At 55.6% G+C, this 20,446-nt stretch overlaps 2 protein-coding genes across 2 annotated transcripts; both read left to right on the top strand.

Moving 5' to 3' along the window:
- The first annotated feature begins 1,571 nt into the window (after positions 1 to 1,571).
- LOC142089923 (BPI fold-containing family B member 3-like) lies at positions 1,572 to 8,290 on the top strand. The gene is made up of 16 exons (XM_075167068.1): positions 1,572 to 1,668; positions 1,990 to 2,082; positions 2,248 to 2,668; positions 3,032 to 3,136; positions 3,247 to 3,369; positions 3,771 to 3,834; positions 4,341 to 4,401; positions 4,776 to 4,897; positions 5,468 to 5,650; positions 5,822 to 5,875; positions 5,983 to 6,153; positions 6,545 to 6,612; positions 6,966 to 7,008; positions 7,459 to 7,522; positions 7,646 to 7,722; positions 7,938 to 8,290. The coding sequence occupies exons 1-16, from the start codon at positions 1,572 to 1,574 to the stop codon at positions 8,001 to 8,003; spliced, it is 1,812 nt and encodes a 603-aa protein (XP_075023169.1). The 3' UTR covers positions 8,004 to 8,290.
- A 1,178-nt stretch (positions 8,291 to 9,468) lies between these two features.
- On the top strand, positions 9,469 to 19,614 carry LOC142089924 (BPI fold-containing family B member 4-like). The gene is made up of 18 exons (XM_075167069.1): positions 9,469 to 9,478; positions 10,341 to 10,490; positions 11,196 to 11,315; positions 11,559 to 11,757; positions 12,335 to 12,439; positions 12,589 to 12,732; positions 13,397 to 13,457; positions 14,005 to 14,065; positions 14,630 to 14,721; positions 15,077 to 15,289; positions 15,532 to 15,585; positions 16,115 to 16,285; positions 16,467 to 16,534; positions 16,680 to 16,722; positions 17,355 to 17,418; positions 17,835 to 17,911; positions 18,039 to 18,058; positions 19,518 to 19,614. Exons 1-18 carry the CDS (start codon positions 9,469 to 9,471, stop codon positions 19,612 to 19,614), a joined length of 1,749 nt encoding a protein of 582 aa, XP_075023170.1.
- Positions 19,615 to 20,446: the final 832 nt, after the last annotated feature.

Below are 20,446 nucleotides of genomic sequence, written 5' to 3' on the forward strand. Positions count from 1 at the left end.
AAGTGCTCGGTACTACAATACCGAGAACCGTAGAAGTACTTAATGGCGAGGGGTGGCCGGTATTTTGACACATTTTTCAGTCAAAACCTCAATTTTATTTTAAAAAAAAAAAATTTTATCAGGGCATGACTTTTCAGCCATGTCCGCATCTTGACAGGAGAGCAAGCCCGAAAGGCTGAGGTACTAAACCCGGCAGCGGTGTGCGGACTGGCACCCAGAGCTGGCCGAGTCTGCCTCTGCACCTACAGATCGTTGCTCAATGATTTACCTAAGTCCTAACATCTCTAGGGAAATATTTGCAGTGGAAGTCACCAGAAACCATACATTGTTTGTTTTGCTCTCCATCAATTATTCTGGATGTCCTTGATGACATCACTTGCCTCTTTCCTGCTGTAAAGCTCTATATATGAGGATGCTTGATGAAGGTCATCTTCAGAAGACAGGGACATCGGCTGGAGAGAGCCTCGCACTCAAGAGTTTGGTCAGGTAAAAGCAAACTTATTCCTCAAAAAGTGTGCTCTTAGCTTCTGCTTCTGCAAACCTGAACGCTTCCCAAAGGAGAATCCTTAATGTTCGTTTGGGAGTATTGGCTTTTTAACAAAAATTGTTATTCTTGCCTGCTGCCTGCCTGAGTCATGCTCTGACAAGTAAAATGTGCGGCAGCTTTCACTACGAGTTTCTCAGGAGCAGACATGCATGTTCATTGTATTTGCAGTCCCTGAAGAAGAAAGGGTATTTCATGGTTTTCATAAACCATTATCACTTAAATTATTTTTGGTATAACTTTGTTATCTGAGATAGATTCTTACCTAAGGTGAATTAGATCTCTCACACTTGTTTTGATCCCTTTTTGATGTGCTATTTACATTTAAATAGACTTGGGGCAATGAAGTGCATTATGGTTCTTTAAAAAAAAAAGCTACTTCAAGTTGTAGGTCCCACAGAAATATTTCAATGACACTGAAACTTCAAAAGTTATTTTCTCCTTCTTCTGATTCTAGCGAAAGCCTCAGATGTTTGATATTTGTGCAGAGATCATGACATTCAAACAAGGAGATGCTCTCCTTCCTAGATATGTTGGTGCACTTGTCCCGTGCATTTGCCGTTGCTTTTCTTCCCGTGACCAGAGACGAGCATGTTGTCAGAAACGTCCTGCTTTCCCATCATGCGGGGTACAGGGTCTTGTTTCGCAGAGGAACTCCCGCCCAGAACAGATGCGCCCCAGATCGTCCAGATCAGTCACCAACATTGCTCACCGGCGCTGAGGGGTTAAGGCAGGAGCAACCTCTTGCTTTTCACTTGGCTGCTGTGATGGTCAGTCTGTGGAGCAACAGTTGTGGAAGTTCTGGTTCCTCCTGCAGGAAAGTGCCATCAGGAGTTTTACTGTCCCCACCAGTGTGGTGAGGAGGCGGGCGAGGTGCCAGCAGCTTCCTCTCTGATTTTGTCTTCCCTGATAGGCGTTCCTCCTTTTTCTTTCCTCCATCCTCCTCTTTCCTCCCTCCATGGGCTTGTGCTCACTGTCCCAGCATTGCACTGATGGCAATCACTTTCCACAGTTATCGGAACCGAAGATGTCTGCGTTCTGGGCTGTTTTCCTCCTCTGCAGCCTGCTGACCCCTTCACAAGGACGTGGAATCATGTCCTCGGTTGCCAAAGTGGATGTAGGTGGTAAGTGTATGGAAGAGACAGGATTTATCTTTTTTTTGAGACCAGTTCTGCTCTTTCTGTCTCTTGACCATGCTCAGAAAATCAGAAGCTGGTCCAGATCCATTCAGCAGTAGTGGCAATGCTGATAATTTGCATTTATAAAGCACTTTGGAGATGGCACTTCAGATGCTTTAGAGTGGCTGGTGCCACCACCCCTATTGTATAAAGAGGGAAATAGAGGGACAGTGGAGGGGAAGGGACAGCCAGGCTGACACAGCATGCTTGTGTGCTGAGTCCACATAGCTCACGGTGACCTCTCATCCTTTTTTTCACATATTACAGATTCACGAGCCAAACGTGACCTTGGGAATCAAGGTGGTCTCCTTGGCGGCAATCTGCTTGGTGGTCTTCTTGGCAGAGAGGGGGCTGTTGGCGGTCTCCTTGGGAAAGATGGTCCTGTTGGTGGTCTCCTTGGCAGAAATGGTGCTCTTGGCAGTCTCCTTGGCAAAGATGGTCCTGTTGGCGGTCTCCTTGGCAAAGATGGTCCTGTTGGCGGTCTCCTTGGCAGAAATGGTGCTCTTGGCGGTCTCCTTGGCAAAGATGGTCCTGTTGGCGGTCTCCTTGGCAAAGATGGTCCTGTTGGCGGTCTCCTTGGCAAAGATGGTGCTGTTGGTAGTCTCCTTGGCAGAGATGGTGTTGTTGGTGGTCTTCTTGGTGGAGATGGTGTCCTTGGCAGTCTCCTTGGCAAAGATGGTGCTGTAGGCAGTCTCCTTGGCAGAGATGGTGTTGTTGGTGGTCTCCTTGGTGGAGATGGTGTCCTTGGTAGTCTCCTTGACAAAGATGGTGTCGTTGGTGGTCTCCTTGACAAAGACGGTGTCCTTGGTGACCTCCTTGGCAAAGATGGACTTGTTGATAGTCTCCTTGATACTGTTCTTGATCTTCTCATTGGCAAAGATGGTGTCCTTGGCAAAAATGGTCTCGTTGGCAATCTTCTTGGTGGAAATGTTGGAGATCTCACAGGGTGAGTGAGAGTGGGAGATGGGTGTCCCTAAGCAGCCCTCGGTGCATTTGGGCCACACTGGGGAAAGGAGGTTCTGGTCTGGAGCCTGCTGTCTGAACACACGGGGCTCCCTCTTTCCCCTCCTGGGGCAGGTTCATAAATGAGGGTTCGGCTGTTGGGAGTTTCTGTCTGTGCCTGCCATGCAAGTGTGCCTTGTATGTGCTGCAAGCTGCTCCTGGCTGGTAGGGATCCCTGCTGACCCAGGGTGGAGAGGACCCCGAGACCATGGCTCTGCAATCGTGCACAGTGCTGGGGGCTGAGGGAAGAGGGCATCTGCTGTACAAATGTGCTGCTTACCGTCTTTTCCTTGGTTCAACAATCCAGGCTGAAAATTGTGAACAACACTCTCCCCAAAATAAGTCTGCGCTCCCTGTCAGGCTTTGGGCACGAGGTGAGCTTCAACACCCAGCTGCTGGTCGAGAGCATGAGGTACGGCGTCTCCGTCAGGGGCATGGCTCAGGGCGGGGGGTCACCATCTCTTTGGAAAGTAGATGGCCAGCAAATGTCCTGAGCCGCGTGCTGTGTTTCCCCCCGTGCAGTGTGCCGGGCATGCCGCTCTGTGTGCAGGTGGAAGCAGATGTGGTCATACTGGTCCAGGACAACGGGGCGGCTCTCCAGAACAATGAGGACTGCAAGACTTTTGACATAAACATCCGTGTGAGGTAGCATCCCTGTGAGATAGCATCCTCATACTCATGAGAGAGCGGGGTGCTCACGGCCAGCACATGGCCCCTGTGGCAGTGGGAAACCTTGGTGCTGTTGGCCATCGAAGGCAAAGCTTTTGTGTCTCATGCCTTGGGGGCTGAACCTCCCAGGCTGCCAGCCTGGGAGGGGAACTGCCAACCTTTCTTTTAAAATTTGGGCTCGAGAAAGAATATTTCTGGGTTGTGCTGGGAACCTAGCACCAGGCTGGATTCAGAGAGCTTGGTTTTGGTAATATTTTGGCACTGAATATGGGCCTGGACAGTGCAAGTGAGGCCTCATATTTCTCTCGTGCAAAGTACTTTTATTTTCCATCCATTAATCTACAACATTTTTTATTGCCTATTTTCCTGTTACCCAGACCCAAAGTGCCACTTCTGGATGAGCCTTTAAAAAGCCTCCTCAGTGGTGTCCTGCGTGACTTGGTAAGTCTGCAAAGCCATCTTCAAGCAAGCCATCAGCACGGTGCTGGGCGGGCAGGCAGCGCGGGTGGGCAGCGCAGGCAGCGCAGGCAGCGCAGGCAGCGCAGGCAGCGCAGGCAGCACAGGCAGCGTGGGCGGGCAGTGCAGGCAGAGCAGGCAGGGGGCCAGGGGCTGTTTGCACAGCTGCGGGCTCAGCCAGGCTGGCCAGCCCGTCCTCCCCGCCAGCGGGCAGCGGCACCTCACCGCACCGTGGCCTGTGCCAGGCTCCGCCGGCAAACGGGTTCCTGGTTTAGTGGCCGCAGTCAGCCAGTCCTGCCCGGGAGGTGAAACCCGCCCTGGCTCAGAGGGGCCGCACCCCGCCTGGTGCTGAGCGCTGCGGTGCCGGGGCGTCCCACCAAACCCTGCCCGCGCTGTGCAACCCCAGCAGCGCCAGTTTTTGCTGGCTGTGTTAGCGCAACGCCCGCGCGGGTGCTGTGGTCCCAGGACTCTAACGTTCTCTCCCTCCCCAGGGGTGCAACATTGTCAACACCAAGCTCAGCGTGATGAGCGCTCTGCTCGGCTCCAGCAGCAGTAAGTGCTGGCACCCTCCCTTTCCTCTGCTCCTCGGTGACCCCCTGCACTTAGGGTTGGTTGGTTTTTTTACATTGGGTAAATACAAATATTTTAACAACTTCCTAAAAACATCAACTCTCAGCTCAAGCACAATGCTCAAGTTCCCTTGCCCCAGGGCAGCAGCAGACAAGTTTTCCTGCAGAAAGCCACTTCAGGAACTGTTGCGTTTAGAAACAATATTTTTGCTGCAAAATAGTGCTTTCTAGCAGCTCGTCCAGCTGGGAATGCTGTGAGCAGGAGCCACCGTCGGTTCCAATATCTCTCGGGACCACAGGATTTGGGAGCATCTCCCTCTCATTGCAGCTTGAAACCTTTCCTCCCTGTGTCCACAGCCATGCTCCCGCTCGGGGCTCTCGGAGATCTGCCCCCCTTTTCCATCATCAGTGGCGACGCTATCCAGCTGGATCTAAAAGTAAGTGCCACCGCTTCCCCTGGCCCAAAAACCTTTGACTTGGTGAGTTTGGGTAATTCCTCTGGATGTGGCGGCTATTTGTCGAAGGCTCCTCTTATTCCAGCTGTCTTCAGGAAAGTGTTCCCTGGAAGGTACTGATGAGCGTGGTCTGGCCACGTCCGTGCTAATGCCACCACTGGGTCTCTACCTTATATTTTTCCTTGCTAATCCTTGAGGGTAGCATGAACCAGATTGGCTTGACACTGCTTAATTAAACATAATTATAGCACTCTCATAGTTGTTACTCAAAAAAGCTTAACTTCATACATGATCAGTGGTCACTGTTCACAAGCAGGTTCCATTTATAAGTGGTTTGTAAAGGTTTGGTATGTAATTAATAGGGACCATAATCAGGCCAAAGATACTGGCAATGTGTCTTTCTGATCGGGAGACGTGACGGTGTTTTAAAGGGAAAGCTGCAGCCGTCGTCTGTGCTAGAACAGTCTGAAGCAGCCGTACATTTATTAAAGCATCGATTAATCCCGCATGAGCCTCTCCGTGAGGTCCGCGGGCGGGCAGGGTGCCCGGTGTCACCGCAGTCCTCTGAGTCCTGCCAATGTCCCTCCCCTGCAGCTCCTGGCCGGGGACATGGAGGGCGGCATGATGGCCTCCATGCAGAGACCGCCGGTCTCCGCCACCCTGCTGCTGGCCACCGGCCGCCCGCCGCGGCTCAGCCTCTCCCAGCGCGCCCTCAGCAACCTGCTGGAGCCGGTCCAGGGGCAGGGAGCCTTCAACATCAACATCACCAGCTCGATGGTGGGTTGCGACGCTCCTCTCCAGGGCCGGGTCGGGGTCCTGGTCGCTCTTGGGTGACCCAAGGGTGCTCACCGCTGCGTGCTTGTATTTGTTTGTGGGGTCCAGCCAAGCCCAGCGTGGGCTTTGCACAAACCCTCCCGGCCGCCGACGCCGCTGGTGCTGTTCCCGCAGGTCTCCGATAACGTCTCGATGTCGATGGCTGCCCTTCTCCCGCTCATCCCCCAGGTCAGCCACCTCCTTCGTGTGCATTGACCTCCAACCCCCCCGGCCACCCCGGCCACGCAAAGCCCCCCTTGCCCTCACCTTGCCCTGACCTCCCCCTGCCCCTACAGCTCGCCAAGATCCTCCCCGGCTCTCTGCCGCTGGAGCTGCGCGTGCGGGCGCTCAGCGAGCCGATGGTGACCGTGATGGGCGGAAGAGCCACCATCACCCTCAAAGCCTCCATCGACATCTTCAGTCCGTCCCTGCAGTCCTCCCAGAAGCGCCTCTTCTCCCTCGACACGGTGAGTGGGCTCCCGGGGGACGAGACCTCCGAAACAGGGCGAGGGGTGAGTCTGGCTGTTCTCTGGCGTCCCCTCGGGTTGTCCTGCCCTTAGCGGCGCAGTACTTGTACTTTTGAATTCAGCACATCTTAAGAGCAGTGGTGCCCAGTCCTTTGAACATGCTCGTAACCAAGTGCAAGTGAAATGGTTAAGGAATAATTCAAATTAAAGACAGGAAGCGTGAACCCTGGGGAGAGAGATACATGATGCCATCCCTCAAAAAAAATGCACTTTCTAGGCATAGACAGGTGTTTCCTTGGAATGGGTTATTTACAAATACTCTGGGTTTTCTTTTCAGTCTTGGGAGCTACTCAGGGAAATAACCTCATTTCTTCTGTTGTTCCAATTTCAGGACATCGTTCTGAACGTCATGCTGTCGGTCTCCGATGGCAAACTGCGAACCTCCCTGGCTCTCAACAGGTAGAGCCGAGCTTTGCGGGGCTGCGGGCAGGGAGGGGGCTCTGCCTGCGGGCGCTCCCGGGAGCCCAACAAGATGGGGCTGGTGGCAGCGCTGGGGCAGTGCGATGTAGACATGGTGCAGATGTAAAGGGCTGCCGGAGCTCTCCTGCCTCCTCCCAGCCCCAACCTCAGACCAAGCGCATGTCTAAAGTGATGAGAGAGTTGTAAAAAAGTTGTCCTGTTTTCAAAATCCTTGTATCTTTATGTGGGTGACACAAATTCCGGACCAAGAAAGGCCCTGAGCAGCATTTGGAAAGCTGGAGGAGGGCTGCACCCCGTGCACCCCAACTCTGCCTTGTTTTTGTCTTTTGTAGCATCACTGTGACACGGGCACCCCCGAGACTCGACCCTCTCAGTGTAAGTGCATGCTGCTTTGGACCGAGCGCTGCAGCGAGCGATGTGGTGGCCAGAGCCTCTGTGTGGGGAAGGAGAACCAAAATGCCAATTCTTCGTCAGGCTTCACGTTCCTTCTTCTCTTGGCAGAGGCCAATTGTCTGCCCTGTCAATCCCCTGTGCCTTGTAGCAGCGACACTCGGATGTATATGTTCACTTGTTGGCAGGGCACTGGGGGTGCTGGGAAGGGGGGAGGAATAACCAAGAAATTACCCAAAGAACATGTCCCTGTGTATCCTCCCACCCTCAGCCCTGGAAGGGTTTTGCTGAAGGAAGCTTCCCAGCCTTTGTGTGTCATAGCTCTGAGCACCCTGCAGTGACAGAGCTTAACTGACAAGCCTGACGTGGCCGTTCTCATCCCAATAACCATTACTCTCTTTTTCTGATACTGACACGCGTCTTCTTCCCCTGCAGCTCTCCCCGCTTGCAGAGTGGCTCAGGCAAGTCCTTGGGGATGCATACGTACCTGCCATTAACGGTACGGCCGGGGTCTGCGCCCCCTCTTCTCTCAAACTCAGCCAGATTTGGGGCTCTCTCCCTTCCCTCACTCCCTGCCTTTGGGGTTCCCCCCGTGACGAGATGTTTCCACTTGCTTTTGCAGATGCCTTGCGCATGTCGGTCCCTCTGCCCAACGTTCTCAACATCAGCCTCAGGAACGCCGGGGTTGACATCACCGATGTAAGGATCACAGTTCCCACAGCGCTGCCTTCCCGGGGAGCCGGGGGACGAGCCCCGCACCTCCCCGGCCAGCCCGTCTCCCCTGGGCTGCTCCCGGTTTCCAGGAGGTCCCTCTGCCTGCGTGGACCCACAGGAAAACCCCACCGGGGATATAGGTAAAAGCTGGTGAAAGTCTGAATGAGAAAACTGAATCGTTTTTGTGCTGCTTCTTCCAGGCAGACAACTCCCCCGACCTAAAAAGTTCCTGCTCAGGAGGAGCCTCGACCCTGCTCACCATGTGAGGCCGGCAGCCGCCGCGAGCCCCAGAGCCCTGCTCGTCTCTGCTGTCTCCATCTTCGTCTTCTCTTGAGCGCTGCCCTGCGTTATCGCCGTGGCCCGAGGGCGACAGGCGACCGTCTCTGGTCGGCCGGTCCCGGCGTAGCCCGGCGTTGGCGTAGGGAAAGCTGCTCGGCTGGTGGATGTTAGGGAGGGTTTTCTGTGGCCAGTTTTAACACCCATAGTTGGGAACCAGAGCTTTTCTTTAGGCTCTCGTATTGCTCTTTCAATAAAATCTTTCACTGCCTCAGTATTTCTCTCTCTAAATGTTTATTTGTTACGGGTTTTTGGCAGTGCCCCTATGCCATATGGCCCATGGACAGGCAGCGCAGCTTGGAGAGGAGGCTGTACCTATAGAGGGAACAAGCCGGTACCTTACAGAAAGCACCTTTGAAGCTCAGCCTCGCACGGGAGCTGGGGTTTGGTGCGCATGGGTGCCCTGCTGCAGCCCATGCCCTGCCCGGCTGGCGCAGCGCTGGGTGCTGCTCGTGCCAGACTGACGGGGGGCAGAGGAGGTGCTCGCAACGCAACGGCGGCACAGATTTAGCAAAGTGCTTGCTGATATTTCCAACTCCTTTGAAGCCCTCATCGCAGCCACTGCAGCTCCGTGCCGGGGCTCGTTTGCAGCACATCCCACATGGCGCCCAGCAGTGCTTGTTGTGCAAGGCTCTGTACGGAGCCAGGCACAGATAAATCGAGCTTACGCCTCCGTACTGCTTTGTTTAGGAGCATATTACCCCCTTATTGTGTAAGATGCACTGGGTTGTTAGCAGCACACTTTATCTCACAAAGGTATTGAGTGTTGAGAACACCAGGACAAAAGGGCCTTATGGTCTGGAGCTGACGTGGGTCGGCGTGTCCCGCCGCGCAGGGGCTTTTCCGAGGCTGCAGAAATGCCGTCTGCTGGGAAGCGGCTGGCAGCTGCGGGGACGGGTGGGATGATCCTCAGGAACTGCTTCTCGGGTCGAGCACTAAAGGAGATAAAAATCTCCCGGTGCTTTTCTGGAGCCTCCCCATGCGCTCACTGGAAACTTGAAAAATTACCCCTATACGGTACTTTGTGTGAGACAGCCTGCGTGCAAGTGTTAGTGGGGATTTGTCTGGAATAAGCTGATTTTCCAGCACGGCTCTTTTGGGGTCAGCGGCAGCTTCACGTGCTGCAGCCCGCAGCGTCTCGGGCTCCTTCTCCTTCACCTTGGCTCCGGGCTCTTGGGTAACAGCGATGGCTGATAACTGGGCATCCAATAACCTGTTGCTCAATGCTTTTCCCTGTTTTACAAATCTTTATTTATATTGGAATATATTAAAACCACAAATGCTGCACTCAATCCACTATCCCAGGTTTTACAATTTAGGCATCTTTCCACTGTTTCCGCATCAGCTTCGCTATATAAGGACCCACTGTTCCTACACGTTAAAGCAGAGGTGCCTATGGACAGCTGTAAGGTCTCCCCTTCACCAAGAGCTGAGCACTGAAGATCAAAGCCAGGCTTTGAAATTCGGGATAAGACCAGGTAAATACAGTCAAAATAGTGGTACGGGTGTTGTAAGCTTGGGTGGACAGAGCCACCGTTTCACCTTCGGGCCTTACAATATACTCTGGTGAGCAAGAAAAAAACATGGGAAAAGTACCAATAATGGTAGAAATGCAAGTAAGCAATTCTAGTTTATATTTAGTGACTAGCCTGAAAAAATCAGAAAAGAAGGTTGCTATAGTAAAATGAAAACCCTTCTCTGAAGAAAAAAACATTCATTTGATACAAAAGTTAGGGATTTTTTGTGTTGCAATATCCTCTTAAAGTTGTTGTTATTATTTATTATAAGGCTAAAACATGCCATTTAAAAAAGGAAGGCTTTATTCCAAATGTGAATTCTTGTATAATTGCAGCCTTAATTTGCATGCCCACTCACAGGGCGGTTATTAGTGAGGGGAGCTCAGTGTAGTCTATAGGTTATGAGAAAGGATTTCGTACTGTAAGTTTAAAATTATGTCACGGCGACCAGGGGTGGAAAGGAGCAGGTTGCCCGGGGTGCCCGTAAACAGGAATAAGCACACAGGTGCGGGGGTGGTGCAGGGGCTGGCTTGAAAAAGTCCCTGCAGATGTGCCTACGGACGCCCTCCCTCTTCACCCCGGTGTGCGTGTCCAGATCTATTTGCCGAATGTGGCTCTAACTCGTGAACTCCTAAAGCTCGTGTTCTCTATTCACTGAAAAATTTTCACCCAGCTCGAAATACCCGGCTCCCCTTCGTCTCCAGGGCGTCGCCCAGCCTACTCCCACTCTTTTCCCGTTGTCCTTCCCAGGTCCTGCCAGCACCCACAGCGCTCCCAGCCGAGCAGAAGACACCATGCCACCGGCTCTGGGCATCGCCCTCTTGTATGCCCTGCTGACCCCGTCACTAAGCGAGCCCAAAGATGCCGTCCTCAGGCTCAATAAAGGTGTTTTAAGCGATGGTGAGTCACTCTGCCTCCTCTTGGCGGGACCCCGGGAAACCGGAACCAACGGTGGTCCTTGGGGGTTGACGCCGTGGTACCGGCACAGCCCGATCAGCCGGGGAAGGGAGGGGAATTGCACGTGGAAGGGGCAGAGCATGAGGCTCGCGTGCAAAGCTCGCCCTCCAAACTGAACCTGGAGTCATTGTTTTGTAATTAAAATTTCAACTGGCCAGGCTCCGACAAGGAGAGAGACATTGCTCCTGTGGGGACTGCTCCTCCCGGGAGCCTGCACCTCGCAGGAGGGGTGAGCCACCGCTCAGGAGGTGCAAGCCACACGCGCCTCAATTACCTGACATTTAGGATTTATGAGTGCCCAACCCCTGCAACTGTGCCACACCATTTGCTGTCTCGCTGGCGCGGCTGCAGACAAATTCCCCCGAGCTTCTTTGCGCAGGTCTTAACAAGGTGCCTCCTGTCCGGGATCCCAAAGCCCTTTTTCTGTTGTATCATACATGGGAAAAACTGACAGCGGGTAGTTAGGGACCGGCATAGGCAGCGATGGTCATGGAGAGCACAAATCCCTCGACAACCCATGCTTGAGGAGCACAACGAGTAACGGTGTGGGCAGGGGGCTGGCAGCTGCCTGCCGGTCCCTGCTCAGAGGCGGCAGCGCGGCCGGGGAGGCAGCTCTGCGCGCAGGCTGACGGCGGGCGATGTTTCCAGCTCTTACAGGCTCACTCATGCAAGGCAACGCCCTCCAAGACGTCCTCGGAGAGGTGCCGCTCGGGAGCGGACGTCCCGGCACAGATGGAAGTGGAGACCTGTTGGGTGGCCTCGGAGGAGGTCTCCTTGGTGGTGGCGGCGGTGGTGGTCTGCTTGGTGGTATTACTGGTGGTTTGCTGGGCGGCAGTGGCGGAGGGCTGCTGGGGGGGCTGACTGGTGGTCTGCTTGGTGGAGGGGGCGATGCCGGCGGTGGCTTGCTGGGTGGTGGGAGTGGTGGAGGTGCTTATGGGGGGGACCCCAGAAACCCTCCCAGAGGCTGGCCGGCAGCTGGTGGCGATGTCCCCAGGGGTGACATCCCTGCAGGGGTTGCTGGAGGAGCGCTGGGACAAGGAGGTCTGCTTGGTGACGGAGGCCTCCTCGGCACGGCAGGGATCCTCGGTGGCCCTGGTGGCCTTCTTGGCAGAGGAGGGCTTCTGGGCAACGGAGGGCTGCTGGGAGGCGGCGGCCTGCTCGGCGTCCTCGGGGAAGGCGGCTTGCTCAGCACGGTCCAGGGGCTCACCGGGTAAGGACAGCACCGTCCGGGCTCCTTGCAGGGGGCACCTCAGAGCTGTTTGGGGGGAGCAATGGTGATGCTTCAGTAGATGCTCAGATCTGGTTTGGAGCTGATGCTTCGCGACAAACGCTGCCTGGAACTCCCACCAGGTTTGCATTGCTGGCTGCAAAAAAGCCTCTTGAGCTACACATGAAAAGTTAAAGGAAACAGGAGTTGAAAGGCGCTTGCCCGTAGAGGGTGCACCGAACTATACGTTGGTCCTGCGGAGCCGGTGCCACCGCTGCCAGACCAATGCTCACTTGTTTGCAACCGTCCCATTTTAACTCTTATTTGAAGCCCAGCACCAAGCAGGAGCACAAGCACGAGCCATAATAAGGCAACTAGAACAAAGCTTCTGCTAAAACTGGAAAATAACTAAAACGGGAAAATAACTAAGAAAACTTGGTGTCTTTTGCCATTTCTGGTCTAAATGGCCTCTGACTCGCCCAGCCCTTGATCAGTGGCTTTGTGCGAGCGGCAGAGCCTGGGTGGCGGGGTGCTGGGCTCGGAGCCATCACTCGTGGTGTCCCCCTCGCTGTCCCTGCAGGCTGCAGATCGTGGAGCTGACACTCCCCAGGGTGTCCCTGCGGCTCCTGCCTGGCATCGGCATCCACCTCAACCTCGACACCCGGGTGGCCCTCAATGCCAAGAGGTAGGTCGGGCTGGTGCTGGTGGCAGTGCCACCCGCGCCCCCGGACCCGGTGGAAGCACCGCCAGGAGGGGTGTCTCCGGGGGGGACACAGCTCCTGTTCGCCAGGCAGAGGCTGCTCCGCTGAAGGTCGCTCCCTTCCCCTTGCACAGCCTCCTGGGTTTGCTCGACATCGCAGTGGAAGTGAACATCACATCAAGGGTCAGGCTAACCATGGACGGCATGGGCTACCCCAAACTGGTGATAGAAAAATGCGATACCCTCCTTGGTGGCATTAAAGTCAGACTCCTGAGAGGGTGAGTGACAGAGGCGTCCTCCTCTGCCGGCATGAGCCACCTCACCACCGGGCTTTGCCGGCCCCCAGCCCGTGCCCGCAGAACGGCGAACGCACGAGGACATTTCCCATTGCGCGTCTGAGTGCCACGGGCGACTGTGACATGGGCAGCCGCCGTCCCTGCAGGTGACAGTCGCTCACTGGCCGTGTCACGGGGCTGAGCACAGGGCTGCTGGTGGTGGTGGTCCCTGCGTGCCCCTCGCGCAGCCGCAGCAAATGGACATGTTGTCTCAGAGGGCTGCACGACCCCACGGCGGCCCCGGGGGGACATTTCTGTCCCATGTGCCGCATTCACAGGTCATTTTAACCGACATTGGACAGGGTCTTCTAAGACGTAAGCACATGGTCTGTAAAACATAGAAACCCCTTGGGCTGAGGTTGTTTCTGCTCATTTAAGGAGACTATATGCTAGTAGATAAAAGGCAGCAATAAATTTACCACTGGCTATTTTGGGATGCAAATTACACTTATCTCATGCAAAATCCAAGCATAGACGATGCACTTTGCTGCTGCAATTGCCTTGCTCGAGGAGGTCTGCGATCCGCGCTATTCACAGGGAATTGTTTAACAAGACCCATTTACTTTGCAGCAGGTTTTTTTCATGGTGCTCCTTTATTTTTCCACAGCCTGCTCCCAATTGTGGATAATTTATTGGCAAGTGTCCTGAACAGACTTCTTCCTAATCTGGTAAGTTGGAAAAAACCCCCACTCCGGAAAGGAGTCTGAAAAGCTGCAGTGCAGCTCCCCGCGGCATTGCTCCTGTCCCAGAGCAGGAGCACGGCCACTGCCCCAGGGCTGCTGCATCCACCCGCCCGCCCGGTGGCTAGGGATTAGCAGGGGCCACGTGCCATGTCTCCATCTGCTCGGGCAAGCTGCTCCCTCCTTCCAAATGCAAGGTCAGCAAGCCCAGCGCAGGTCTGCCCAAGGCCTGGGAGTTTCTAACAATGCTCTGGACCATGTTACGGGCTAATTGAATCTCAGGGTCTCTCCAGCCATCCCACGCGGGCTCCTGGGACCCAGTCCTAACCCTGCTTCCCTGACGAAGGGCAAGATCCAGGGCCAGATCCAGAGCTGGTGCAGCCTCAGCAGCACTGTGGAGTCACCAGCGGGGACTGCCATCCCACGTGCCCGGTGCTCCCGTTCCCAGGGAAAGCGTGGCAGAGCCGAGCTGGGCTGCGTGTCCTTGTCCGGCTCTGGACGCGGGTTACTCACCGTCCCTCCCCAACTCTTGCAGCTCTGCCCGGTGGTCGACACCACCCTGGGACTCGTCAACGACCAGCTGGGTCTTGTGAACTGTAAGTACGTGCTGGGTCCCACGCCTTTCCCTGCCTTCCCCCTCGTGTCACCTCCGCTCTGGCCACGTGAGGACTGTGACACTATCCCCCCTGCTGCTCCCCAGGTGGGAAGAGCAAACCCCCCCGCTTCACCCCACAGACCCCAGGTCTGCCCTGCGCAGGGAGCGGGGACCCCTGCAGCTCCCTGCCCAGACCCTGTCCCCCCCGGGCAGCAGCCAGGCAGCAGTGTCCCAGCGTGCCCGGAGGGATGCTGTCCCCTCCCCACATCTCCCCTTTCTCTGTCTCTAATCACGGACAGAAGGACCCCTGGGTGCATAAGGGTGGCATCGACGGGGTGAGCTGTGAGCTGTCCCCTCCATTTGCAGCAGTGGCACACGCTGCTCGTTAGGGAAATGACATCTCCTGCGGCATTGCTGCTCAGCACAGAGCACGCGGAGCCAGGGCCAAGTGTCTGAGCACCTGCGAGCCAGGGCTCTTCTGGAAAAAAACGAGCTGCCGGGCAGGGAAAGGGGTATTTGCACCTGAGCCCAGCGGGGAATCGCTGAGTCCCTTCCTCCCCCCCAGCACTGGTGCCCCTGGGTTTGCTGGGCAGCATCCAGTACACCGTGTCCAGCCTTCCCCTGGTAACCTGCCAGTTCCTCGAGGTAGACTTGAACGTAAGTCCTGCATCTTCTCCTTCCATCTACGTACAAGGGTTGTGCTATTTCACTTGGGTTTGGGAAGGTCTCCTCGGGCTGTCCCTGGGGCCACCTACACCTGAGCAGCGGGCTCTGGGGTCGCTGTGAAAAGCTTGGGGAGGTCCCGGCTCCGTGCCCTGCTCTTGCTGCTGCCGCCGTCACGGGAGAGCGCAGCGGGGTTTGCATTTCATGAACTTCTGGAGAAGGAAGTGTCACAGGGCCTGACTTGGCGTGGCCGTGCGTGCAGCGATTTCATACTGAAGGAACATGAAGTTAACCGTAAAGGCAAATATTGCAAACATTTTGGCCTGTGCTTCCTTCCCTGTAACTCCAGACTGTCGTCGGGCGAGCCGCAGGAGGCCTGGTGGACTATCCGCTGGGAAAGCCAGAAACTGTCCCCATGCCACCACGGGTCCCCGTGCCACCCTTGCCACCGATGGAGGACACCAGCTCCTCCCAGCTGGGCCTCTCTGTGAACTTCCTCAGCTCGGTGCTGTCTGTCCTGCAGAAGGAGGGTACCCTGGACCTGGACATCTCCACCGGCATGGTGAGCGGGGAGCACTGCCTAGCTCTGGGTTTGGAAGGACTCGGGGTTGTCAGCCATGCAAACTGGTCCCGCCGTGCAATGCCTTAGCACCTCTGTACCATTTATCAGGGTCTCTGCTAGCTTAGGCGAAAAATGCGAGTGAGAGACCATGTGGTAAAAGCCTCAGGCGCGTTGCTGGTGAAAGCAGACTCTGCTGAAAGCCGCCACACACACGCGCAGCATTTCTCTCTTCTCTGTCGCAGTTTTCCGAGCTCCCGCCGCTAACAACATCGACCCTTGGAGCCCTGGTTCCTGCGGTGAGTCCTGGTTCCCCCTTGCACCGCAAGTAACCCGGTCAGAGAAGCGGTGTCTGGGGCAGGGGAAGTCTCCCTGTCTCTTCCTCCGCAGAGGCGTCATCGCAGATGTCCCATGGACTCGAACGAGCTCTGACTCAGGTCCAAAACAGGAAACATGGCAGGCCAGAGCCCGGTTTGTCACCCCGTCCTCTGCAGTGCCGGGTCACAGTGAGCCTTGCAGCTGCCCCGTCTGCCTGGATGCGGGGCCGTCTGTGGTCCTCCCACTGGCATGAGGTGCTCTCGGCGAGATGCAGGGTGTCCACGGGGCTGGGCGCGCAGCGAGCTTGACTTCACTTCAGCCAGCTGAGACACAGACTTGTTGGGCTGGAGCAATTCAGACCAGATCCGCCGCCTGAGAGCAGCACTGGGCAGAGGCTGCCGGACAGGCAGCCTGCTCTCGGGCTCCTGGTTACTCATGGTTCTGCTGGTCCAGTGTCAGCACTCTTTGTGCTCCTGCCAGCAGAAACTTTCCACCTTTGGATGTTGACAGGTTTTCAAGGCGTACCCCGAGTCACACGACTTGCTGCTGAAAATTGCAGTCCCTGAAGCACCTGTGGTGACCTTAAAGAAAAATAAAGGTGCGATCCAGCTCACGGCTACCGCAGAGGTGATGGCGATCCTCCCAGATGATGTCGAGGAGTCTCTCTGCCTTCTGAATATCGTATGTATGAAGGAACCACCCATGCAGAAATCCCTCCTGCAGTTCCCCCTCCCCGCACAGCGGGTGCGAGGGTGCTGGTAGATGGGACCTGCACCCGACGTGACATGACTGGGCTGCAGGCTTGGGCTTAGGCAAGGGCTGGAGGAGCCACCCCTGCCCTCACCTCTCTGTTTGACCGCAGGACACCTCCTTGCTGGCCCAGTTTTCAGTCGAGGACAACAAACTGAAGATCAGCGTCAGCGTGGAGAAGTAGGACTCTGGTCTTCATCTGGGGGGTGGGCAGGGGTGGCCATGGACGTGGGACCTCCTGGGCTGCGCAACAATGAGGGCATCGACAGGACTGGGTCATCAGAGGAACTGCTTGGATTTTACTCACCTCTGCTTCCTCCTGCAGCACTGATGTCTCCTTGGGGTCTTCATCTGTCGGTGATTTTGATGTAAGAACACGAGCAGCCTCAGCAACATGTGAAATCCATTGCAGAAAGCAAAGTGCTGATAGATATTGGCTTAGGAGAAATAAGGGCCAATTACAGTGTAACGGTTGGGTCGTATTTTTAATAGCACCTTCCTTTCACCTCTGGAGACAGATTTTTTTTCATGGATGATCCATGAGCAATTTTCACAAAAAATCCTCACTGAGAGGGAGAGGTTTTGGGTCCTCGGTGAACCGCAGGACATCCCGCACAAGCCCAGGCTCGTCCCCGTGGCTCATGGGGGGCGACGGCAAAAGTCGGGAGGAATCCTGGGCTCTCCTGTCGCAGGATACTTGCAGAGAGAGCACCTTTGGTTTCCAGAGGTGGTTATTGCAGACAGCTTTAATGCCAGTGGGAAGGGGCCTGTGGAATGGCATTATTTTGGGACTAAAAATTGACCATAGAAGGCTTAAAGTCCAATTTCTGTGAAATTGGGAGTTTGCATTAGATGGGTGTGGAGCTGGAGCAGCAAGGGTTCAGGATGGGTTTAGCTGGTGTGAGCGGAGCATCCCCACGTGCCCGAGGCCGGGTGAGGCCGGGCTGACCACGGGGCCGGGAGCAGCGGTGGCACTAAGCGTCCCCTCTCCCTGTTGCAGGTCTCGCTCCTGAAGATGCTCGTTGGCCAGATTTTCGATGTTGCCTTCCTGCCTGCAATGAACAGTAAGGAAGCTCTTATGCCTCGTCCGTGTATTCATGTGTGCTAGACTGTACGTTATACAAGTTCATGCAGGTGTAACTTACCTCGCCGTATAGAATAGGAGCCAGCAGGACCGACCTGCACTCGGGGGGTCGTTTCAGGCGGCAGTGTTTTGCACATCACGAAACAGGGGCCCCACAGCCCCCTCCGCGGGGTGCTCGCCGCCTGCCGCTTTTGCTCACACAGACAGGAGCAAATGACAGTATGTTTTGCCGAAGCGCTAAGTCCCACGACACAAAGTCTTTCTGGAGAGCCCTGCACTCACGGAGGGAGGGGTTTGCACACAGGCAGGATGGAGTTGGGGACAAAGCCCTGGGCAGAAGTTCGGCAGCGACCTGCCCTCCCGCGGCACTGAGTTGGGTTGGCTTGTGATCCGCAGGCGTGCTGGGAAATGGGGTTCCCCTCCCCAAGCTGCTGAACATCGACTTCACCAACGCGGACATCGACGTCATCGAAGTAAGTGCCCAGGCCGTGCCCCGAGGTTCCCCCGACGGCACCTCAGCTCCGCTCCGGAGCAAAGGCAGCGCCCGTCGCTTGTGCGGAGGATGTTCAGAGAGGGAAGGTAACCCCTTTGCTTCACCAGGATCTCATCGTGCTGTCAGCGTGAGCCGGGGAAGGGACCCCCTGGTTTTCCCCATCTGCCTCCGGAGGGATGGGAGCCCAGCCTGCCCAAAGGATGCTCCACCACATTTCTCTTTGTACCTAACACAGCAAAACAGCAGCTTGGTCTTTTCCTTGCAAATGTTGCGTCCCGCCTACATTGCTTGGAACAGAAGGAACACAGGTGGTTTTTGCCTCCGAATGTTGTGTTTTGGAGTCTTTTGTGGATGCTCAGAAGGACACGGGTGTATTTTGCATTCTCGTGCTTAGGTTTAATAAAGTCCAGCCCTCTCTGCAGCCGCAGCGGGTGCTCGAGCCTATGGGGGTGGCCGTCTCTGGTGAACCCCAGGGGCTCAGGACAGACCCCGCTGTGCTAGGGACCCCGGCTGCGGTGGGTGGGAGGGCTGCAGCCCCCTGCCCAGTTGCCCAGCCCCAGCTGTGCCCACCCAACACCCAGCTCAGGGTGGGCAGAGAGCTGTCTGCCGGCAAACCCAGAGATGTCAACCTCTTCTCAGGGCCTGGACCCAAAGCTGTGGGGTCTCTTGGTTATCTTGAGGACCCCTCATGCCATCACCTGCTCCAGGATTTACTGGGACTTTGTCCCAGGAGCGCTCGGGGAGCCCGGCGAGCTCCCCTGGCCCGTGATCGGGGGTCTGAGCGGTCGTGTGCATGGCCGGGGTAGTTCACCCATCGATGCCTGTGAACTCTGCATGAACTGCACAGTTTATTTATGCACGGGCTCTTTCCTGCTGTTCAGGTGCTTGCTGAAGCAATGAAGCTTTTGCTAATTTAAGGCTTTTAAAGCCACCAGTTGCTCCTGGGGTGAAAGGGAATAGCTAGGACAGCTATAATACTGCTGCCTTTGAGACTGTCCTGCCCCTGTCCAGTCCAGATCCTCCCTGAAAACCGTTTGGAACCTCAGACTCAGGTTTTTCTGTCATCTTTCATGCTCCTTTTCCCTTCCCCTCTGTATTTATTTCCCCATTTTCTTTTATTTGTTGTCTCTCAAGCTTCCTTTAAACTGCCAAGATCTTTCTTGGAGGCACAAGCCATCTCCTTCATACCTCTGGGTGACAGGCAGTTTTCATGGCGCAGCTGGTATGCCATAAATCCACACAGTCTTCAGTTTGTGATAACTTTTTTTTTTAATCAGCCCTCGTTGGGAGGTAACTGCTCACCTCTCACTGTCCTCAGACCCTTGTGCCCTGCTGAATATGATGGAGCATCCCCTGGACGGGAGCTGCCCCAAACCGTCCCTGGGACCCTCTGCTCACGAGAGACCTGGGCGCGCTCCCAGCCCCCGGGGCACCCCCTTCGCCCTGGCTGCTCGGAGGTTGTCTCATAGGAACCGTGATGCTCGGGGGATGGCCTGGGGTCTGCGTGTCCCACGGAAGGGAGGAGATGCAGAGAGGAGAGGGGGGAGAGCGAGGGATCACGGGTTTCCCCCTCTCTGCCTTGGCAGCGAGGGCCGCCCCGCGCTGGTACCCGCTGCTGTCTGCGAGGCGCAGCACCCTCTGCACCGCAGCCGCGGGCACCCGCGGCACCCGCGGTTCTGGTGACTGCCCTCGTGGCGGGGCGGGGGCCTCCGGCGGGGCCGGGCGTGCGGGGAGGATTTGCGGCCGGGGCTGCGGGTGCCCCAGGAGCGGGGCGGCAGCGTGCCCCGGCCAGGCAGGAGAGCCGCGGGCACCGCACCCACCCGAGGGAAGGGCGTGGGCCGCCGGGCGCGGTGGGTGCTGCCGGCCACGCTCCGGCGCTGCTACCTGAGCTGGTGCGGGGTTCACCCTCCACAGCCAGCGAAGAGGAACTATCCCTGCTTCATCCTTCCCTGGCCTTTCCCTCTTCCTGCAGTTCGGGTATATAAGAGCTGCTCCTGCCAGCTGCCCCGAGAGGCCGTGGGCAGCTGCACCGCAACATCGAAGGCTCCAGGTAAGCGGCATTAAGGTTCCGTGGCCACAGAGCTCCTGTTCCCATCAGACGACCTACAGCAAAGTTAACTCAGCTTTAAAAGCAAGAATTTTAATGATGTTTTCCTTTGATTTCTGTAGCAGCATTTAATCATTTATGAAAATTAATTTTTAAAGCTAGTAGAGCTCTTGCTTGTCAAATTCCACATTTATTTTTGTTGTTGTTAAGTTTGTTATAATGACTAAGCTAGCAGAAATGACTAGGATTTTTTTCATTATCTTGATGACCAGAATTCAGAATGATTTTCAGCTTATCAGATCTCATCTCAGCTGATATAAAATAAGCATTTTTCTGCAAAGCCATACATGCATTTTGCATGTATGAGATGTTCAGCTCGCCTAAAAGCGTGTGGCCAAGGAGGTACCAACCCGATAGATATCATAATAACTGCAGAGACAGTTGTCTACTTTGTCATGTATTCTCTCC

This window comes from Calonectris borealis, chromosome 17 (genome assembly GCF_964195595.1).
Source record: "Calonectris borealis chromosome 17, bCalBor7.hap1.2, whole genome shotgun sequence".
NCBI classification, from domain to species: Eukaryota; Metazoa; Chordata; class Aves; order Procellariiformes; family Procellariidae; genus Calonectris; species Calonectris borealis.